This window comes from Pelobates fuscus, chromosome 8, assembly GCF_036172605.1.
Source record: "Pelobates fuscus isolate aPelFus1 chromosome 8, aPelFus1.pri, whole genome shotgun sequence".
Lineage (NCBI taxonomy): Eukaryota > Metazoa > Chordata > Amphibia > Anura > Pelobatidae > Pelobates > Pelobates fuscus.
The window spans coordinates 11,728,914-11,748,976 of record NC_086324.1 but is presented as its reverse complement, the minus strand read 5'-3'; the positions used below and the strand labels follow the sequence as shown (position 1 = coordinate 11,748,976).

The window sequence follows — 20,063 nt, the reverse complement described above, 5'->3', positions numbered from 1 at the left end:
AATTCACCTACCCTATTTGGTTCAGCCCTAAGTCAAGATCTATTGGATTTCGAGTCCATCCCAGGAGAGTGTGTATTGTTACAATATGTAGATGACTTGTTGATAGCAGCAGTTACAAAAGAAATCTGTCAGCAAGCAACGCACGATCTACTACACATTCTCTGGAAGGCAGGATACAAGGTGTCTAGAAAGAAGGCTCAGTTGTGTTTGCCAACTGTCAAGTATCTAGGATTCCATATCTCTGAAGGTCAAAGAATTATGGGGCCAGAGAGAAAAGAAGCTGTCTGCCAAATACCAATACCCAAGAATAGAAGACAAGTGCGAGAATTCTTGGGGGCAGCAGGCTTCTGTAGGATATGGATTCCCAGTTATGCGATACTAGCAAAACCTCTGTACGCAGCTATCAAAGGTACAGAGCACGACCCCTTCCTATGGACCCAAGAACAGCAAACGGCATTTGAAGATGTGAAGAAGGCTTTGATGAGTGCCCCAGCATTAGGTCTACCTGATCACACACGACCATTCTACCTGTATGTACACGAGCAAAGAAGAATGGCTGTGGGAGTATTGACACAGTACTTGGGATCATGGCAAAGACCTGTTGCCTACATGTCTAAGCAACTGGATGCAGTGGCCAGCGGACTTCCACCTTGTCTAAGAGCCGTAGCTGCAGCCGCCCTGCTAGTAGCTGAAGCCGATAAACTCACTCTGGGTCAAGAACTTTATGTACGAGTCCCACATGCAGTACAGACGTTGTTGGATTACAAAGGAAATCATTGGTTTAGTAACAGCCGTATGACCAAGTATCAAGCAATGTTGTGTGAAAACCCAAGAGTGCATTTAGAGACTGTAAACACCTTAAATCCAGCTACCCTTTTGCCACAACCTACTGAAAGTCAACATGATTGTTTGGAAGTAATGGATGAAGTATTCTCAAGTAGACCAGATCTTCGTGATTTTCCCATCCAGAACCCCGATGTTCAATATTACACCGACGGCAGTAGTTATGTGAAAGAAGGGATCCGCTATGCAGGATATGCAGTAACAACCATAGACAAGGTGATAGAAGCTCGGCCACTGGCGAAAGGAACATCAGCACAAAAGGCAGAATTAATAGCACTAACACGAGCGTTACAATTGGCTGAAGGTTTAAGAGTAAATATCTATACGGACTCTAAGTATGCGTTTTTAACCACTCATGCCCACGGAGCTTTGTATAAAGAAAGAGGACTACTGAATTCAGAAGGCAAAGAAATCAAGTACGCAGCTGAAATCCTACAACTATTGGAAGCAGTGTGGGAGCCGAAAGAAGTCGGTATCATACATTGTCGAGCGCATCTGAGAGGAGATGGTGATGTAACCAAAGGAAATCGGATGGCAGATAGTGCAGCTAAGCGTGCTGCTGAATCAGGAAGACAGGAGTATGTAGGGCATATAGCTGCTCTTATACCAACTCCACTGTCCCAATGGACTCCAGTTTATACAGCTCAAGAAGAGGAGTGGTTAAAGACTGAACCGGGAAAGTATCTGGAGAACAAGTGGTATCAGCTAGAAGATGGAAGAATAGTTATACCAGCATCACTAGCAGTAGAAATTGTCCAAAACTATCACAACGGGACACATTCTGGGAGAGACAGTACTGAAGAATCTCTTAGAAAACATTTCTACATACCAAGATTGTCCAACTTGACTCAGGCCATTGTACGCAGATGTGTAACGTGTGCTAAGAATAATGCAAGACAAGGACCAGTAAAGCCACCAGGAGTTCAGTTTATGGGGGGACTCCCCATGTCCGATCTACAAATAGACTTTACAGTGATGCCTAAGTCGGGTGGACATCGTTACCTGCTGGTAATTGTGTGCACCTATTCAGGCTGGGTAGAAGCATGTCCTACTCGTACAGAGAAAGCAGGAGAAGTTGTGAGATTCCTGCTACGAGAAATAATACCCCGATATGGACTACCCTGTTCTATAGGATCGGACAATGGTCCAGCTTTTGTTCATCAGTGCCTACAACAACTGACTCATATGCTTGGTATAAAGTGGAGGCTTCATACTGCATATAGACCCCAGAGTTCTGGTAAGGTAGAGAGAATGAATAGAACTATAAAGAACCAGTTGGCTAAAATGTGTCAGGAAACCCAACTTAAGTGGAACGTTCTCTTACCCATAGCTTTATTGCGAATCCGCAGTACCCCTACCAGAAGGATGGGCCTCTCTCCTTTTGAAATCATGTATGGGCGACCACCTCCCGTACTTGGTAACTTAAGGGGGGACTTGAGTCAGTTGGGAGAAGGAATTACCCGGCAGCAGGTTGTAGAGTTGGGTAAGACTATGGAGGAGGTACAGAAATGGGTACAAGATAGATTACCTGTGAATATTTATCCCCCTGTTCATAGTTATCATCCAGGAGATCAAGTGTGGATTAAAGAGTGGAATAATGTACCGTTAGGGCCCAAGTGGAGAGGTCCTTATGTTGTTCTTTTGTCTACCCCTACAGCGATAAAAGTAGCAGAAGTGACTCCGTGGATACATCACTCCAGGGTTAAACCAGCAGCAGTCGATTCTAGGCAAGTTACAGCAGATCCAGAGAATCCCTGCAAGATCCGGTTAAAACGCACTACTCAGTCGGAGTAACGAGGAATTATTGTGGATTACAAATTTTATTGTTACAGGTGTGAGTGAGAAGGCCATAATAAAGCCTGTCCGCTTACCATCACATAGTGTATAAGCCAGGAAAGTCTCGAAGGGACACCTGTGAAGATGAGCAGAACTCCATTCCCTGCAGCCCCTCACATCCTGGAAGCTGAGGCGCCATCGCACGGACGAAGACTGAGGATGACGGCGAAAGATGTGCTTTTGATAGTGTTTATTTATATGTGTTTTTATATTCAGGAAGGTAGAGGTACCGACACTCCTAGCTGTGAGGTATGCATTAAGACTACGAGAACAGGTAACCATATTTCCCAAACCCTAATTTGGCATTCACAATACGAATGTAAAGGAGATGTATCGAGATGTAGATACTTAAATATAGATTATAGTGTGTGCCATTTAGGAGTAGGAGAACCTAAGTGCTTCAGTCCGGAGTATCAGCCTCGTACAATCTGGTTGACTCTCAGGAATGGAGATCCTCAGGGGACCCTAATTAATAAAACGGTGTTAGAATCCGTACATTCTTCGGGTGTTCTGCTATTTGATGCGTGTAAAGCGATATCGAGTGGTAGAAAGCCGTGGAATGTATGTGGGGATCTTAGATGGGAGAGGACGTATGGGTCTAACGATAAATATATTTGTCCCAGTAGCAAAAATAAATATGTAAGTCCTAGATGCCCAAATAGAGATTATAACTTTTGCCCATATTGGTCTTGTGTGGGGTGGGCAACTTGGGGACAGACAGTAGACAAAGACATGATAGTGACTAAGTTGCCGACTAGCCCTTATTGTAAGTCTATGGAATGCAACCCAGTCCATATACTCATTAATAACCCCGACAAGTTCTTAGATAAGTATGGAAATTTATTTGGGTTTCAAATATACGGGACGGGTTTAGATCCTGGGACATTATTGTTTATAGGAATAGAGACTGATACGGTATCCTCCCAGACTCATCAAGTATACCATTCCTTTTACGAAGAGATGAGTATAGATAATAAGATCCCCCATAATGCTAAAAACCTGTTCATCGATTTAGCTGAAAGTATTGCCGGTAGTCTTAATGTTACCAACTGCTATGTGTGTGGAGGTACTAACATGGGAGACCAATGGCCTTAGGAAGCAAAGGAGGTAATGTCCGGTTCTGAGGCAGTTCAACAATTAATATCTACACAAGCCGATTATCATATGAGTGTTAGAGGTAAATCTGAGTGGAGATTAAAGACCTCCATCATAGGTTATGTTTGCATAGCAAGGAAAGGAATAATGTATAATACTTCTGTAGGAGAATTAACTTGTCTAGGGCAAAAAGCTTATGATGATGATACAAAGAATACAACTTGGTGGTCGGCTTCAAATGTCTCAGAACCATCTAACCCGTTTGCTAGATATGCCAATTTAAAGGATGTGTGGTTTGATCTATCCATCACATCTACTTGGAGAGCCCCAGCAAATTTGTACTGGATCTGTGGTAAGAAAGCCTATTCGGAGCTGCCACAGGACTGGGAAGGGGCATGTGTGTTGGGTATGCTCAAACCATCCTTCTTCTTGTTACCGATTGAAACAGGTGAGACTTTAGGTGTTAAAGTGTATGATGTGAATCATAGGAAGAAAAGGGGACCCATAGAGATAGGCGCCTGGGAAGATGATGAATGGCCTCCCCAGCGTATTATAGATTACAATGGGCCAGCCACGTGGGCTGAGGATGGTACCTTTGGTTATAGAACCCCTATTTATATGCTCAACCGTATTATAAGATTACAGGCGGTGGTTGAGATTATCACAAATGAGACATCACAAGCGCTCAATCTTCTAGCGAAGCATAACACCAGGATGAGGACAGCAGTCTACCAAAATAGATTAGCCTTGGATTACCTTTTGGCAGTAGAGGGAGGTGTATGTGGGAAGTTTAACCTAAGTAATTGCTGTCTTCAAATAGATGACGAAGGGCAAGCAATAGCTGAGCTTACTAGCCATATGGTTAAACTAGCGCATGTGCCTACTCAGGTATGGAAAGGGTACAATCCAAGTAGTTGGTTTGGTAGCTGGTATGAGTGGTTTGGAGGGCTTAAGGCAGTGGTAGGTGGAGTCCTACTAATTTTAATGTTGTGTCTACTCCTACCGTGTCTTATACCCTTAGTAGTTAGGTCTGTGCAAAGCCTGATAGGAAGTATAGCAGAGAGGAAGGCTGCTGCACAGATAATGGCGATATATAAGTATAAGGCTCTAGATCAGGGAGAACCAATGCAAGAAGATGAATGTTGAAGATTCACATCATAAGATAAGTCTGGTCTGGTTCATGGTAACCTGAGGTATATGCAAACCAAGGTTAAGTGATGCCTCAAGTAATTGTGAAATATCAGAGGCATCAAAGGGGGGAATGTGATGTAATTCCAGTAAAATACAAGTTTAGCAGGCTAAGATTGCCACAAGGCATATGTATGTATATGTGTTTGTAGTATCAGTTAGTTAATAACACGTAGCTAAGATACTGTCATCACTGTACTGACCAGGTGCAGGAATGTAAGAACTGGAATTACGCGTCCCTCTCCTTTGTATCAGATGAGCCACGTGGTTAGACCGGATGGATGAGTTTAGACTCTATTCATTAAATAGGTTAAGGGTATGTGTGGGTGTAGTTAATTGTGGGAGGAGCTACAGTGCTATATAAGGAATGTACTCTATGTATTCAGTACTCAGACTTTGCTGTATTTTGGTGACGCTAGTCCCTCTGAGTCCCGATCGGTGATCCAATAAAGAATCTCTTCCTTCCTGAAGAAACCTGTGTCCATCTCTCTGTGCTTGGCTTCCGTCAGTTTCTCCGGTATCAGTATAGGGGGGCAGTATGTATTATTGTGGTGGTATAAGGGGGGCAGTATGTATTATTGTGGTGGTATAAGGGGGGGCAGTATGTATTGTGGTGGTGGTATAAGGGGGGGCAGTATGTATTATTGTGGTGGTGGTATAGGGGGGCAGTATGTATTATTATGGTGGTATAGGGGGGCAGTATGTATTTTTGTGGTGGTATAGGGGGGCAGTATGTATTATTGTGGTGGTATAGGGGGGCAGTATGTATTATTGTGGTGGTATAGGGGGGCAGTATGTATTATTGTGGTGGTATAGGGGGGCAGTATGTATTATTGTGGTGGTATAGGGGGGCAGTATGTATTATTGTGGTGGTATAGGGGGGCAGTATGTATTATTGTGGTGGTATAGGGGGGGGGCAGTATATGTGGTGGTTGTGCTGGTGGTCTCTCTGGCTGTGACAATCCAGACTGACAGCTCCTCCCCGGCCCCTCCTCCTGTTGCCGTGGCCCCGCCCACCCGGAAGTAGTTCCAGCATGGCGGCTCCCAGTGTGTTCTGCCCGGGGCTCCTCAGGCACAAAGTGGCGATTGTTACCGGGGGAGGAACCGGCATCGGCAAATCTATAGCGGCCGAGCTGCTGGAACTAGGTCAGACCCATCACCCTCAGCCATCCCTCCCACTGACAGCCATATCACCCTCGGCCAACCACCTAACTGACAGCCATATCACCCTCGGCCATCCCTCCCACTGACAGCCATATCACCCTCGGCCATCCCTCCCACTGACAGCCATATCACCCTCGGCCATCCCTCCCACTGACAGCCACCGGGATCCCAGCCATGCCCGTGTAATATCACTCTCAACACCTTCAGCCAAACCTTCTTACTGCCAGTCACTGGATTCCTGACAAGCTTCATGTGAAGGGTAGAGTCTGACCTTTCCTTTTACCCTCCCATCACCTTCAGCCACTCCTTTCACTGTCAGTCACTGGGATTTCCAGCCATGCCCCTGTCATATTCCAGCCATCACTGCCAGACACTGGGATCCCAGCCAAGCTCCATGTGAAGGGCAGATACTGACCCTCCTTTCAGCCTCAGCCACCAGCCTAAAGGGCAGGCAGTGTATAACAAGGGCAGTAAGGCAGGGGGAATAAAGAGCAATATAGATGTGATAGATGATATATATCTCTCGCTCTCTCCTACAGGGCCACACTCCACTCTCCCCTCCAGTTCTGCTACTTTCCCACCATGTCTATTTGCTGTCTCCCTCAATACCCTTCCTAATGTGTTTTTATACCCCACCTGCTCTAGATTGTAAGCTTGTTTGGGCAGGATCCTAAACTACTTTTTGTTCCTGTTACACTTTGTTATTGTCTCGTTTGGTAAATTCCCCTCTTATCGTAAAGCGCTGCGGAATAAGCTTGCCCTATATAAATACCAATAATTCTAATATAGGATGTTCTATCCCTCTATAGGAGTACTAGAACATCCAGGAGCTTTTACTGAGAGTTTACAGAGAGCAATGTCAGTGTGTGTCAATGCATTTAGCAAAACTAACTGCAGGCATCCCACATTATTATGTTGTTAAATTGGAGAGTTACACATGGCATGCAATACAGTGGTTTGTTTATTCAATAAGTAGGTTATTATTGTGGAATGTGAACAGAATCTGAACTACTCCCATCTTGACAATGTTCACATTAAAATGAAAATTCAATGTTTAGTGAATAAATCCTTAAATATACAGAATGCATTGGCAGGATATTCAGGTATTTTTCTACTGTATTTCTGCTGCGCCTGACTTTATCTTATCCCTTCATATTTCTATTTCAGGGGTTTATATATATATTTGTAATTTTTGTATAAATCATAATTTTTTTTTCTCAAAACTTTATGGTAAACCTGATCATTTTTGGAAGTGACCTGCTATTTGTCTCCCAGGTTGCAGTGTGGTCATCGCCTCCCGTAACCTTGGACGTTTAAAAGAAGCCGTGATAGATCTCACAGCTAAAATCTCCCCTTCAACTCCCTCTGTAGTGACACCAATTCAGTGTAACATCCGCAAAGAGGAAGAGGTATGGGGAAACATCGCACCTACATTTTAGAATGCAAATTTGGCTTTTTATGATAAAATCTCATTGTCTTTATTCATATTCTGTGTTAGATTATGAGTGAAAGGGTTTCTCCCCCCAAAAAAATTATTGTAAAGGCCAAATAGCTGAATTGGTTTCATTCTTATTTGGCCTTAAAGGACCACTATAGGCACCCAGACCACTTCAGCTTAATGAAGTGGTCTGGGTGCCAGGTCCATCTAGGGTTAGCCCTGCCTACTGTAAACATAGCAGTTTCAGAGGAACTGCTATGTTTACATATGGGTTAATCTAGCCTCTAGTGGCTGTCTCATTGACAGCCGCTAGAGGCGCTTCCGCGCTTATCACTGTGGGTTTTCACAGTGAGAAGACGCCAGCGTCCATAGGAAAGCATTGAGTAATGCTTTACTATGGACTGAATGCGCGCGCGGCTCTTGCCGCGCATGCGCATTAAGCCGATGACGACCGGAGGAGAGTCCCCTGTGCCGAGGGAGCCCGGCGCTGGAGAAAGGTAAGGGATTAACCCCTTGCTCCCCTTCAGCCGAGCGGGGGGGGGGGGGGGGGGCCATGAGGGTGGGACCTATTAATACTATAGTGCCAGGAAAACGAGTTTGTTTTCTTGGCACTATAGTGGTCCTTTAAACTTGAAATTCAAAATGTGTAATTTCTTTACAGCAGACATTTGAGTCACATCATGTCATCAAACCAGTAAGAAAGTTATTAGATTATCATAACGTTATAGCATTTTTGGGTTGTGCAGCTTCATAAAGGTTACTAACATGCTGACATATTGAAAGTGTTACACAATACACAGCGACTCCTGCTAGTATTTACAGACTGAGAGATTTTCCTCTATAGGTAGAATCCCTTGTAAAATCTACGTTGGATCTCTACGGGAGGATTGATTTCCTGGTAAACAATGGCGGAGGTCAGTTCCCGAGTCCCAGCGAAGCAATCAGTTCCAAAGGGTGGAATGCGGTGATAGAAACTAACCTGACGGGAACATTTTATTGCTGTAAAGCAGGTAAACAATAAATATGGCTACAGATATCTGAGTCTGGACAGAGGTTGACTGGATTGACTGAATCGGCGATGAAGGAGGTAAGTGAGAGAATGAAGCAGATATGGAGGATGTGTGAATGGTATATTGTCTTAACGTAGACCAGCCATGGGCTTGTTATAAAGAGGAATATTTGGAATAGAAGTGTGTGAATATATATTTATTCCCATGGTGCAGGGAGTGTGAGACAGGGATTTAAAGAATTAGGTAAATCATTTCTGATCTACTAACCCCCTAATCTCTCACTGGGTCAGTGTATAATGCCTGGATGAAGGAACACGGAGGAGCCATTGTGAATATCGTAGCAGACATGTGGAAGGGGTTTCCTGGCATGGCGTAAGAATTTTAATTATGCATCTCTACAAGCTCCACAGAAATTAATATTTCAAAATTGTGAACTGGAGTTAATGAAAGAAACAAACAATGTTGCATTAACCATACACAAATTGAGTGTAAACATTGACATTTTCATGTATTTTGCATGAAATCTAGTCCAGAGATTGATAAACACTGCTATAGCATATAGCAATAGGCGCTCAGACCACTTCATGTCAGTGTCCTGTCTGTTCTTTTTATATTTTGTTGCCACTTTCAGTAAGCTGTACTGTTTGTAATGCCTTTGCGTTCCTTACAAATACCTATAAGCTGGCTATTTGACCATTTTTATTTATCAATTTTTGTCACCTCTACTGTATGTAAAAAAACAAAACAAAAAAAACACATCACATCATTTTGGCTTCATACCAACATTTCAGACCCTGTGTGCAATATTACAAGATAAATTACTCTGTAAAACTTTTCATTCCCCAAATATTTTTATAAAGGCTGAACAAATAAGTGAAGAATAAAAATGTTGTAAATTTACATAATTCTATTTTTTACATTTTCCATCAAAGCAATATATCCACAAAATCGCCCTGTTATATGTTTATAATCTAATTATGCATCCCTTACTTCAAATAACTATTATGCTGATATTGTCTCACTCAAAGTGGTAGGAAATTAAGGGGTTGTACAAAATCCCATTCTGCTCCTCCAACTATCCAAAGCTTTATCAGTCTTCCTGGAAAAAAAAAAAGCAGACACTATAAAAGGCAGGTTTATTTATTTTGTTTGTTTACACCATTAATTTATTAATCAGCCACAAAGCACATATTACAGCATTCTTTGTGCTTCTCTGTTAATTAAATTACCATGATTAATGCCGGTCTTGGTCTTCAGCACTTTCTTGATTCTCTTTGTTATTTTTATTTGTTTGTTTTGTGCTTTAACCCAAGACTGGCTTTTATAGTTTATAGGTTTAACCCCTTAAGGACACATGACATGTGACATGTCATGATTCCCTTTTATTCCAGAAGTTTGGTCCTTAAGGGGTTAATAAAGCCATTTTGTGTCTTGTTTTAACAATAGTATAACTTTAGTCTCTCCCTGTCAATGCTTCTCTCACGCCCTTTCATTTATATGTCTCCTTGTCAGCGTAATTTGTGCTCGAACATATCTCAATCTTACATTTCCTGCCTTTATTCCACAAGTTGCACCTGTAGTTATAATTCCAGTCTTTTATATGATGTTTTAACATGTCAATAATTAAGCCACTTCTCCTTTGTCCGTAACAGCCATACTGGAGCAGCTCGAGCAGCTGTGGATAACCTCACCAAGAGCCTAGCTATCGAGTGGGCACACAATGGTGTTCGGATCAACTCCATCGCCCCTGTGAGTAAATATCATCTGCATCTTTTACTTGCATCACTATCCCATGTTACTTGTGTAGCCGTTATATCCCTGATCAAACAAGTGGACTCCATGAGCTCATGCTTAGTGGAATTTAACTATTAGCTATGTGACTGTTAACACTGTTACAATGTAACTAGTTTGATATCCGCCTTTTGCTTCAATGTCTAAATATTAATACCTCTATTATTCGTTCTGCAGGGAACAATCTTTTCAAAGACTGCTGTTGAAAATTACAAAGATATGGGTCCAAGCATGTTTCAAAACTATATCCCAAAAATACCTGCCAAGCGACTGGGTCTTCCTGAAGAGGTAACATTATGTACATTTGTGACCCAGGACTAATGAACTTACTGATATGTACCCACTAAGGGGATTATTATACACATTGTTCTAAACTGAAATGCAAATGGAAAGATTTAAGCTAACATAGCTGTTGCAAACCTGTTGGACAATTAACTTGAATAAAATTGCAGAGAACAGCACACCTTTGTGAACACGACTTCCTTGAAGGGCCTGAGGTTTTGGATAGGTCTCTAGAAGGTCTACTTTGTTATGGGGACTTTATTAATCGGTGAATGGTGGGTCTAAGACATCACTCGTGGAAGGGCTAGGCATAGCGTAGTCATTTGGGTTTGAGGGTCAAGGCAGCAACAGTTCGTAAGCATGAGGTCAAGTCCACGTCCAAACATAGACAATGGTCTGTAATATGAGGGGGAAGGGCAGTGGTCCAGGAAAGACCAGGACCGAAAGAACACTGGATCTTTGCAGCAAATGCATCGGACCAACAGAGCACCAATATGGGCATTAAACACTCGTTCGTGCCATTTGGGAGGCCAAAAAAACGATTCAAGAAAAGGGTGCAAAGCACTCCAATTCCATTTTGAAGGACACATGAGACCTCTGTGGTGCCAGTTACTACAAGACCATGAGATCGATTATCGCAAAAGGAAGCAACTTTTGCCAAAGTTACTTGTGGCCTTAGTGACACCAAGTGTGATCAGAGTTACCACATGCGCAACAGATATCCTAACATCTGGACGCCTCCGCCATAGGAAACTAGGTATCTAGTTAGGGGCCTTATGGTGGCTCTGACAGATGACTAAGGGGCTTATGGTGGTTAGGGGCCTTATGGTGGCTGTGACAGATGACTAAGCTGTGACTAGAGACAAATTAGAAAACAGATCAGCTCTTTTTGCTTAAACTTCATTTCACTACAATTTGTATTTTTTTCTGTCATATGGTGGCAGTAACTCATGGGTTTTGCTCCTCCCTGTGGACAAGACATTTAACAAGCATCTTGATTAAAAAGGACCCTCCCCCTTTTCCTATAAGAAGCAGAGCCGCAAAACCTACCCCAGTCTTCTTTCTTGTATTGATAGGGAAGGACAGGACATTCACTGGGTGAGACACACGGGCTGTCTGTCTGGGGGATCTGGTCCGAGAGCTGCCTGGGCGGTAAGCTGAGACCCATGCTCCTTTTTTTGTTTTTGTTTTTGTTACGGAGCAATCAGAGGTTGGTGTTCTATATGCCGAGAATGGTTCCGGCAAAAGGCTTCCGGGAGGCGGAGCTTGTTCCTGAGCAAGCGCACAGCGGTGGAACGCACGCCCGGGTGGTGATGTGTTCCACCTAAGCTTCCGGGTGTGCAAAAACGCATGCTCAATCCAGAAGTTTAAAGAGATATGCACAAAAAAAACGCGAAAATTTGATTTCTGGCGCAATAAAAGAGCTGTGCTGGTACCCACTGACTGCATGGATGCAGGTCAGAAGAGGTACGCCGTGTCACCTGCCCCCCCACACGGCTCAGAGGTATTTTGAGGTAAGATTAATATAAATCGTTACTTTATATTGGGATTTGACAATCATTCTAAGCCTCCGTTTTATATTTCTCTAACAGATATGTCTAGCCCAGCCTATCCTGAGATGGACAAGGAAAATTAGCTACCCCCATGCCTAGAAAGGCTACGGTAAAATCCAAACATCTAGTTTGCAGTGATTGTGCAACTCCTCTTCCAGACGGATCAAGGAAGAAAATATGCAGTCAGTGTACTGCAAACTCTTTGGAAAGAGATAAGCAAAAGGATATGTAATCTTTCCTAACCTGGTTCCAAGAGAATCTGGCCCAAACCTTGGAGACTATTAAAGAGTCTAAAAAGGTAGAATCCCCTATACAACAGAGGATCAAGAAAAGATCTACATCTGAATCATCATTCCGGAGAATGTATTTCCTCTATAGACTCGGATGAATCAGGATCCTCATCAAGTGAACCGGCGGGGTTTCCTTCGGATGCAATCCGAAAATTTACTAAAGAGGTTAATCGAACAATCCTGCCTCAGGGATCTGAGAATCCCAAAAGAGGTTTTTGTTCAACAAGGCCTGGTTGATCTAATATTCAGGGAATGGAAAAACCCTGAAAAACGTGTCTTCATTTCCAGACACTTCAAGGATATCTTCAAACTGGCTGGCGAAGTTATCTGGGAAGATCTCCCAAAAGTAGATGTTCAGGTGGCGCAGATTGCTAAAAAAAAAACCACTATCCCTATAGGGGAGACTTCAGCTTTAAAGAATCCTATGGATAAAAGAGCCGAAACCTCTTGTAGGCGGGCTTATCAGACGTTCCGGTTTTCAATGCAGAGCTTTACTGGCAGGAGCAGCAGTCGCCAGAGTAAATGGCGTTTGGCTAAATACGGTCCAAGAAATGTTATCTTCTGACCAGGTTAATGAACTTAGCCACATGTTTCAGAACATGCATTTGGCAAACGAATACCTTTTGGATATGTCGGTAGAAGTTCTTAAATTGGCATCCAGAATTATGGGTTTGTCTTCTGTAACAAGACGTGCCTTATGGTTAAGGTTTTGGTCGGCGGATACAGCTTCCAAATCGGTCCTTAGTGAACTCCCACTGGAAAAACCAACATTATTCGGCGCTCCCTTAGAGGAAATCATTCGGCAAATGTCAGAAACCAAAAAGGCGCTTCCTCAAGATAAGAAGTTCTCCTGGAGACCAGGGTACAGGAATTACCAGTATAAAAATAGGGGATCTTATCAAGAGAGACCACAATTTTTTTCAAAGAAAGGATAAAAATCGGAGATTTGAACAAAGTGAGGTCAAAAGAACCTTTAGAGACAAAGAGAGCCTTTTTTTCTTATATATTCTTTATTTTTCGTGCTGACCGGTTTCAAAAGAACATGAGTGGCTTACGCAGAAACCTATTTTGTGATTCAACGGTAGGTATGAATGCACGCAATACAGTGTTATTGGTACCTTTTTGAGTTTCGTAGCCTGTGACCTGCGCAGAGGCCGGTTAAGGTGTCTATTGCTCCAGTATCTGTCAGCTTTTTCCTTTTCATTTTTCACATACAGTGAAACATTTCATAGCATAATAAACCATATTAAAATAAAATACAACTAAGTAGTTCAAAAGCACGAGTGAGATTTCGCTATCCCGGTTCTGTCATTTCTATTTGTCTTAGATGTCGTATTGTTCCCATAAAGAGAGACCGTTTTTGACGCCAGAAGTGTGGGAGGAAGGCTCCAATATTTTTTTTCCAGTATGGGAACAGACCACAAAAAATCCGTGGGTTCTAAGGCTTATCCAACGGGGACACAAGATTTCTGCTATCAACATACCAGTCTTCAAAAAGAACTCAGGCTCTATATTGTCAGACCATGCTTCTTCTACACAAAAGGGTGATAGAAAGAGTACCACAAAAGCAAAAGTTTCGGAGAGTCTATTCAAGATTTATTTCTGGTTCCAAAACCAGACCTCTCTTTTCGGCCCATTCTGGATTTAAGGAATATAAACCGGATTATCCCCTATCACAGATTTCGCATGGAGTCAATCGCTTCGATTTTTCCTCTCTTACAAAGAGGCGATGTTATGGTAAAAATAGACTTAAAGGATGCTTATCTACATGTTCCGATTGCTACCACTTCAAGAAAATATATAATATAAGAACGGGCTCTGCCGTTCGGTCTGTCATCCGCTCCAAGGATATTTACAAAGATCCTATCATTTGAAGGAATTGGGAATTTCGATATCCCTTATTTGGACGACTGGCTTCTAATGGCACATACAGAAAATCAGCTGCGCAAGGACCTGCAGGTCACTATAAGAGTTCTTCAAGACCATGGCTGGATCTTAAATCTAAAAAAGTCAGTTTGCGTTCCAACAAGAGAAATAGAGTTTCTCGGCTTCAAGATCAATTCAGTCTCCATGTCAATTTTTCTTCCCAAACGAAAAAGGAGGAAAATCCGAAAAACGATTTCCAATCTCCAAAGGATGGGAAGTTGTTCCTTCAGACAGGCCATGGGCGTTTTGGGACTTCTAATTGCCACTTTTCCGTCAGTCAATTGGGCAAGGTCAGAGGTCAGACCATTACAGTGGAACATCCTGAATACCTGGTCAAAAAAAGAGTAAGATCGAGACGAAAGATTCTTGTTATCCCCTCAAGTGAAAACTCAGCTTGCTTGGTGGAAAACCTCAGAGTGCCTATCAGGAGGATTATCTTTTCGTCCAAAGGACTGGCTAATAGTCACTACAGACGCTTCAAACTCAGGTTGGGGAGCGCACTTAGGCTCCACCATGTTCCAAGGAAAATGGTCGTCCAGGGAGGCAAAGGAATCTACAAATTTCAGAGAATTATTAGCAGTTCTGTACGCTCTACATCACCTCAGCCCTTGGTTACTTCAAAGAGCGGTCAAGATCCAATCAGACAATCGTACAGTAGTCTCTTATATCAATCGCTAAGGAGGAACCAAAGTAAGTAAGCTTTACAGTCTTTGTGCAGATATTATGGAATGGGCACAAAAAATCTGGAAGACATCGCGGCAGTTCACATAAGAGGCAGCGACAGTATAATAGCCGACGATCTAAGCAGGGGAAAGTGGGACCAAAAGGAATGGTCATTGAACCCAGACATTTTCAGAATCCTGACAGATTCGGAGTGCCGGATGTAGACTTGATGGCAAGAGCTTTAAACAAGAAGGTTTACCATTTTGCCTCCCTATTCAGAACAGATCAACCCAATTGGATAGATGCTCTATCAATAAAGTGGGACTTTCGCCTGGCTTACGTCTTTCCACCTCTGCCATTAATCCCAAAGGTCCTCCTCAAGATACAAACAGAGCGAGAATATTGGCAATAATCCCTTATTGGCCTAACAGAGTCTGGTTTTCGGGTCTAAAGAAGATGACCATCAATTATTGGGAGCTTCCGGGGGGCGGAGTCTGACCGCCGAGGTGAACAGACGTGCAGGGACAGAGCTCCCGACGGACAAGCGGAACAACGGGCAAAAACTACGGCTTTATAGCCCAAAGACCCCCCAACGTGTGCCACCCACATCGGGGACACACCAAGGAAACGGGGGATACCCATCTGAAGCTGTTCGGGACATACCGCCCAATAAGCTATCTGAGGCCTGCGGGAGATGGAGCTGGGGAGAGGCGGCCGCTCTCTCCGGAGCCGGACACCCCGACAAGCACGACTAGCCGCTGAACCCTCCCCCCCCCCTGGACCGGTGGGGGTCATCCCGGTCCCCGCAAAGCAAGCGGACAAGCGACGGCGATCGATCTCGTTAATCTGGCAGACACACGAGTCAAGCGAGGCAAGTCCAAGATGGCCGCCCGTAACGGTTCACAGAGGAAAGCCGCGAGCACTCAAAGAATGCCTTCCTCCTTGGAAGTCCTCGACTGGCTGTGCTCTGCCTTCTATAACCTACAATGCAGCAGGGGTATACCTCACTCCCATGCGGCGCAGGCAGTGGCCGGGTGGATTAGGCCAGTGACCCGCAGACGCTACTATGGAGACCCCCTGCAGGTATTCAGCTCACAGAAAATACAAGCGGCTCCCGCAGGGAAGAAACTCACACAGAGGCAGCGGACTGGGCCCTGCGCATCACCCCAACGCAAGCTACAGCAGAAGCAAGACCTCCGACAAGCGAAAACTCCTTATGCCCAGCGCTGCAGATTTCAGACACCCTCATCAACCATAACCCGCAGACCTGACTGGCTCCACATGTCACGCCCGAAGCTCAGAGATCTAGAACATTGCTCCGACCTGCTGAACCGCGGGAAACATCATCGCACGCCGGATGCCTGGCTCTCAGCCACACACCAGCTACAGAAGCCCCAGGAACCAAAGACTCACACGATCAGCGAGCGGCACCCAGAAGGGATAGGATGAGCCCAGGAGACGGCGCAGGGTCCGGCAGGCACATCCTGGTAAAGTGGGGCTCCTCCATCATGCCTTTTTACATGAGAACTGCTCCTTACAAACAGTACAGACTTTTGAACTGCCATCATCGACAAGTCACTACACGGACTACTTACTCCAGCACACCAGTGGCGTAGGGTGAAGGTTTGCAGTAACCTCTCTCCCTGCCACCACTTCGGTCAGCAGAGCTACATAAGTATTTCTTTGCTTATCATTTTGCAATTAACGGTTTCCAAATGCTTAATAACATGTATGATTTTTAGTATTTAAGTACTGCAAGCGGTGATAACTCAATACGTTCGAGACATAAATATGACGAAATGTGCGAGCCACCTAGCTCAGCTTTTTATATTTTGAAAGTGTACAAAGTTAACTAGCCGGTTAGATCCTACTTTTTATTAGAGTGGTACAACACATAAGCACTAAATTTAGCGAGTTATGTAGGGCCTCCACCGGGCTCCACACACCCTGGAAAGCCAGCAAACAGCTAGATGTAACGAAAATATTACTAGTTAAATGCATATATGTTCATATAACTTTTATACAAAAAATGTGCACCGATTTTCTGTGCCACAACTGTTCTGCTTTGTCTATTTCAATATATGTTCCTGCTGTTGGGGCAAGACACGACTGCTTGTTAAACTAACTCATGCACGTAAAAAATAAAGAATTTAAAAAAAAAAAAAAAAAAAAAAAAATTATTGGGAGCTTCCCAGATCAAACCTTCTCATCGTGAACAGGGACCTGCCCTTGAAAGTGCTTGAAATATTCAGGTTGACGGCTTGGCTACTGCAAGGCTGATTCTTCGAAACAAAGGTTTGCAAGAAGACAGAATAGCGGTCTTACTCCACGCTACTAGAAAACCGACATCTAAGATATACTTTATTTCTTCACTGGTGTAAGGATCACCAGTTCCCGGTTTTACATCCATCCATAGATAACATTCTCCATTTTTTACAAGACGGGTTTGAAGCTGGCCTGGGAGTCTCAACTCTCAAAGTTCAAATATCAGCCTTGAATCTTTTTCTACTTAAGGATTTGGCATCCAATGTCTTCATCAGAAGATTTTTTTTTTTTTAGGTCCATCGGCCTCAAAAGACCACCTAAGCGATCGGTGTTTCCAACTTGGGACTTGGCCCTGGTCCTACAAGCTCTTAGTGTTCATCCTTTTGAACCTTTGGAGGAAGTTCCATTAAAGATTTACTCTCTTAAAGTTTTGTTTCTGGTAGCCATCACGTCGGCCAAAAGAGTGGGAGAACTTCACGCTCTATCCTCCTCGGATAAATTCACCAAATTTTACGAAGGCAAGCTGGTTCTTTATCCAAGACAGTCTTTTCTACCTAAAGTATTGTCTTCAAAGAATATTAATCAGCTAATTATATTACCTTGTTTTTTACCGATGCCTCGTCTCCTCAAGAGCTCAGATGGAAAATATGGGACGTCAGAAGAGCGTTATTTGTATATTTAGACAGAACAAAAGAATTCAGAAATTCGGACCATCTATTTGTTAATTTTCAGGGGCACCTCAAGGGCAAGGTAGCTTCCCGCAGTACCTTATCCCGTTGGCTCATTCAAGCTATCGAATTGGCATATTCTTCGACAGGTCTTCAGTCTCCAGCTACAGTCAAGGCCCATTCTACCCGAGCAATGGCTACCTCATGGGCAGAAAAAGCACTTGCATCTCCAGAGGTCATCTGCAAGGCAGCGTGCTTGTCGTCTTTCAACACCTTTATCAAGCACTATCGGCTAGACGTATTCTCTGCCTCTGAAGCTGCTTTTGGGCTAAAGGTGTTACAAGCTGTTGTGGCCTAAGTCCCGCCCAGATGGGTATCTTGCTATATCCCATGAGTTACTGCCACCATATGACAGAAAAAACAGAAATTTTTACTCACCGTAAATTCTTTTTTTTCTTAATGTGGTGGCAGTACTGCTTCCCTCCCTCTTTATTAAAGGTTTTTTTGCAGTAGTTTTTTTTGTCTGTCTCTTTACTTGTCACGTACTGGGGTAGGTTTTGCGGCTCTGCTTCTTATAGGGAAAGGGGGAGGGTCCTTTTTAATAAAGATGCTTGTTAAATGTCTTGTCCACAGGGAGGAGCAAAACCCATGAGTTACTGCCACCATAGTAAGAAAAAAAGAATTTACGGTGAGTAAAGATTTCTGTTTTCTTCACTGCAGTGAGTGAACACACATTGTTTATGAATTGGCACATTAAAAGGGTTACTCCAAACTTCAGTGATTTAAAGTTGTCCTGGTGCAAGGAATCTGTATGTGCAGTATTTAATTATAAAGAAGTATGCAAAGAAGTAAGTCCATCTCCGGCTGCATCATTTCCTGCCTGGAACGAGCGTTCTTGGCTAGCTAGGTTAAATCTGTGCATACAATATATTTGGTGTCTGCACACAGCATGCTGGTGACACAATGAACAAATGATGGCTGTTCCCCCTATCTCTGGTGGCCTTTGTTTATGCTTTTGTCTTACTGATAATGTGTTTTGCATCTCATTTAATATGTCAATCCACAGATTTCACCCATGGTGTGTTTCTTACTCTCTCCTGCTGCTTCCTACATCACTGGAGAGACGGTAAAGGTGGATGCCGGACAGAGCTTGTACCATTCCTCCTGGGAAGTGCCAGGTATAAATGGGGTTTTATTGATTTAATCAAAGAGATGTTAATATAAAACACAAGCACTGGGTCATTCCAATAATTCTAAATATAAACAAATCTAACTATTCTCTTCACAGATCACAACAGGTGGCCTGAAGCTCCAGATGGAGAGAATGCCAAAGCTTTGAAAAAGATGTTATCAGACATCCCTCCACACAAACTGTGACACGTTGGAATGCTAGAATGACAGCGTGGCTGAATCAGGAAACACAGAATTAATTAGGGATCGACCGATATTGATTTTTTAGAGCCGATACGGATACCGATAATCTGTGAACTTTCAGGCCGATAGCCGATAACTTGCCGATATTCTGTACATTTACCATTTTGAAAAAAATAAACTAATCCTAAAGGTAAATGCACAAAATATACATGCCACATGTAGTGGGAGCTGTGTTTGTGTAGTGTGTATATATAGTTAATGCAGTGTGTGTGTGTAATGCAGTGAGTGTGTGTAATGCAGTGAGTGTGTGTAATGCAGTGTGTGTGTTTGTGCAGTGTGTGTAATGGAGCGTGTGTGTGTTTGTGCAGTGTGTGTAATGGAGCGTGTGTGTGTTTGTGCAGTGTGTGTAATGGAGCGTGTGTGTGTTTGTGCAGTGTGTGTAATGGAGCGTGTGTGTGTTTGTGCAGTGTGTGTAATGGAGCGTGTGTGTTTATGTAGTGATGTGATTTGTGTAAAATGTGGGTGGGGGGAGTTTTTTTTGTTAGTTTTTATTTAGTTTTTAAAAATATTTAAATGGTGTCTTTTGTTAATTTTTGTCCCCTCTCTCTGCTTCTTACCAGGGAGGGGGGCTATAGTATTCCCTGGTTGTCCGGTGGTTTGTTAAGTACTGTGGGGGG

The 20,063-nt window shown here is 43.3% G+C and overlaps 1 protein-coding gene across 1 annotated transcript; it reads left to right on the top strand.

Moving 5' to 3' along the window:
• The first annotated feature begins 5,985 nt into the window (after positions 1 to 5,985).
• On the top strand, positions 5,986 to 19,524 carry LOC134570613 (peroxisomal trans-2-enoyl-CoA reductase-like). The gene is made up of 8 exons (XM_063428542.1): positions 5,986 to 6,108; positions 7,402 to 7,535; positions 8,409 to 8,574; positions 8,865 to 8,946; positions 10,227 to 10,323; positions 10,543 to 10,653; positions 19,079 to 19,190; positions 19,301 to 19,524. The coding sequence occupies exons 1-8, from the start codon at positions 5,997 to 5,999 to the stop codon at positions 19,387 to 19,389; spliced, it is 903 nt and encodes a 300-aa protein (XP_063284612.1). The 5' UTR covers positions 5,986 to 5,996; the 3' UTR covers positions 19,390 to 19,524.
• The last annotated feature ends 539 nt before the right edge of the window (positions 19,525 to 20,063 follow it).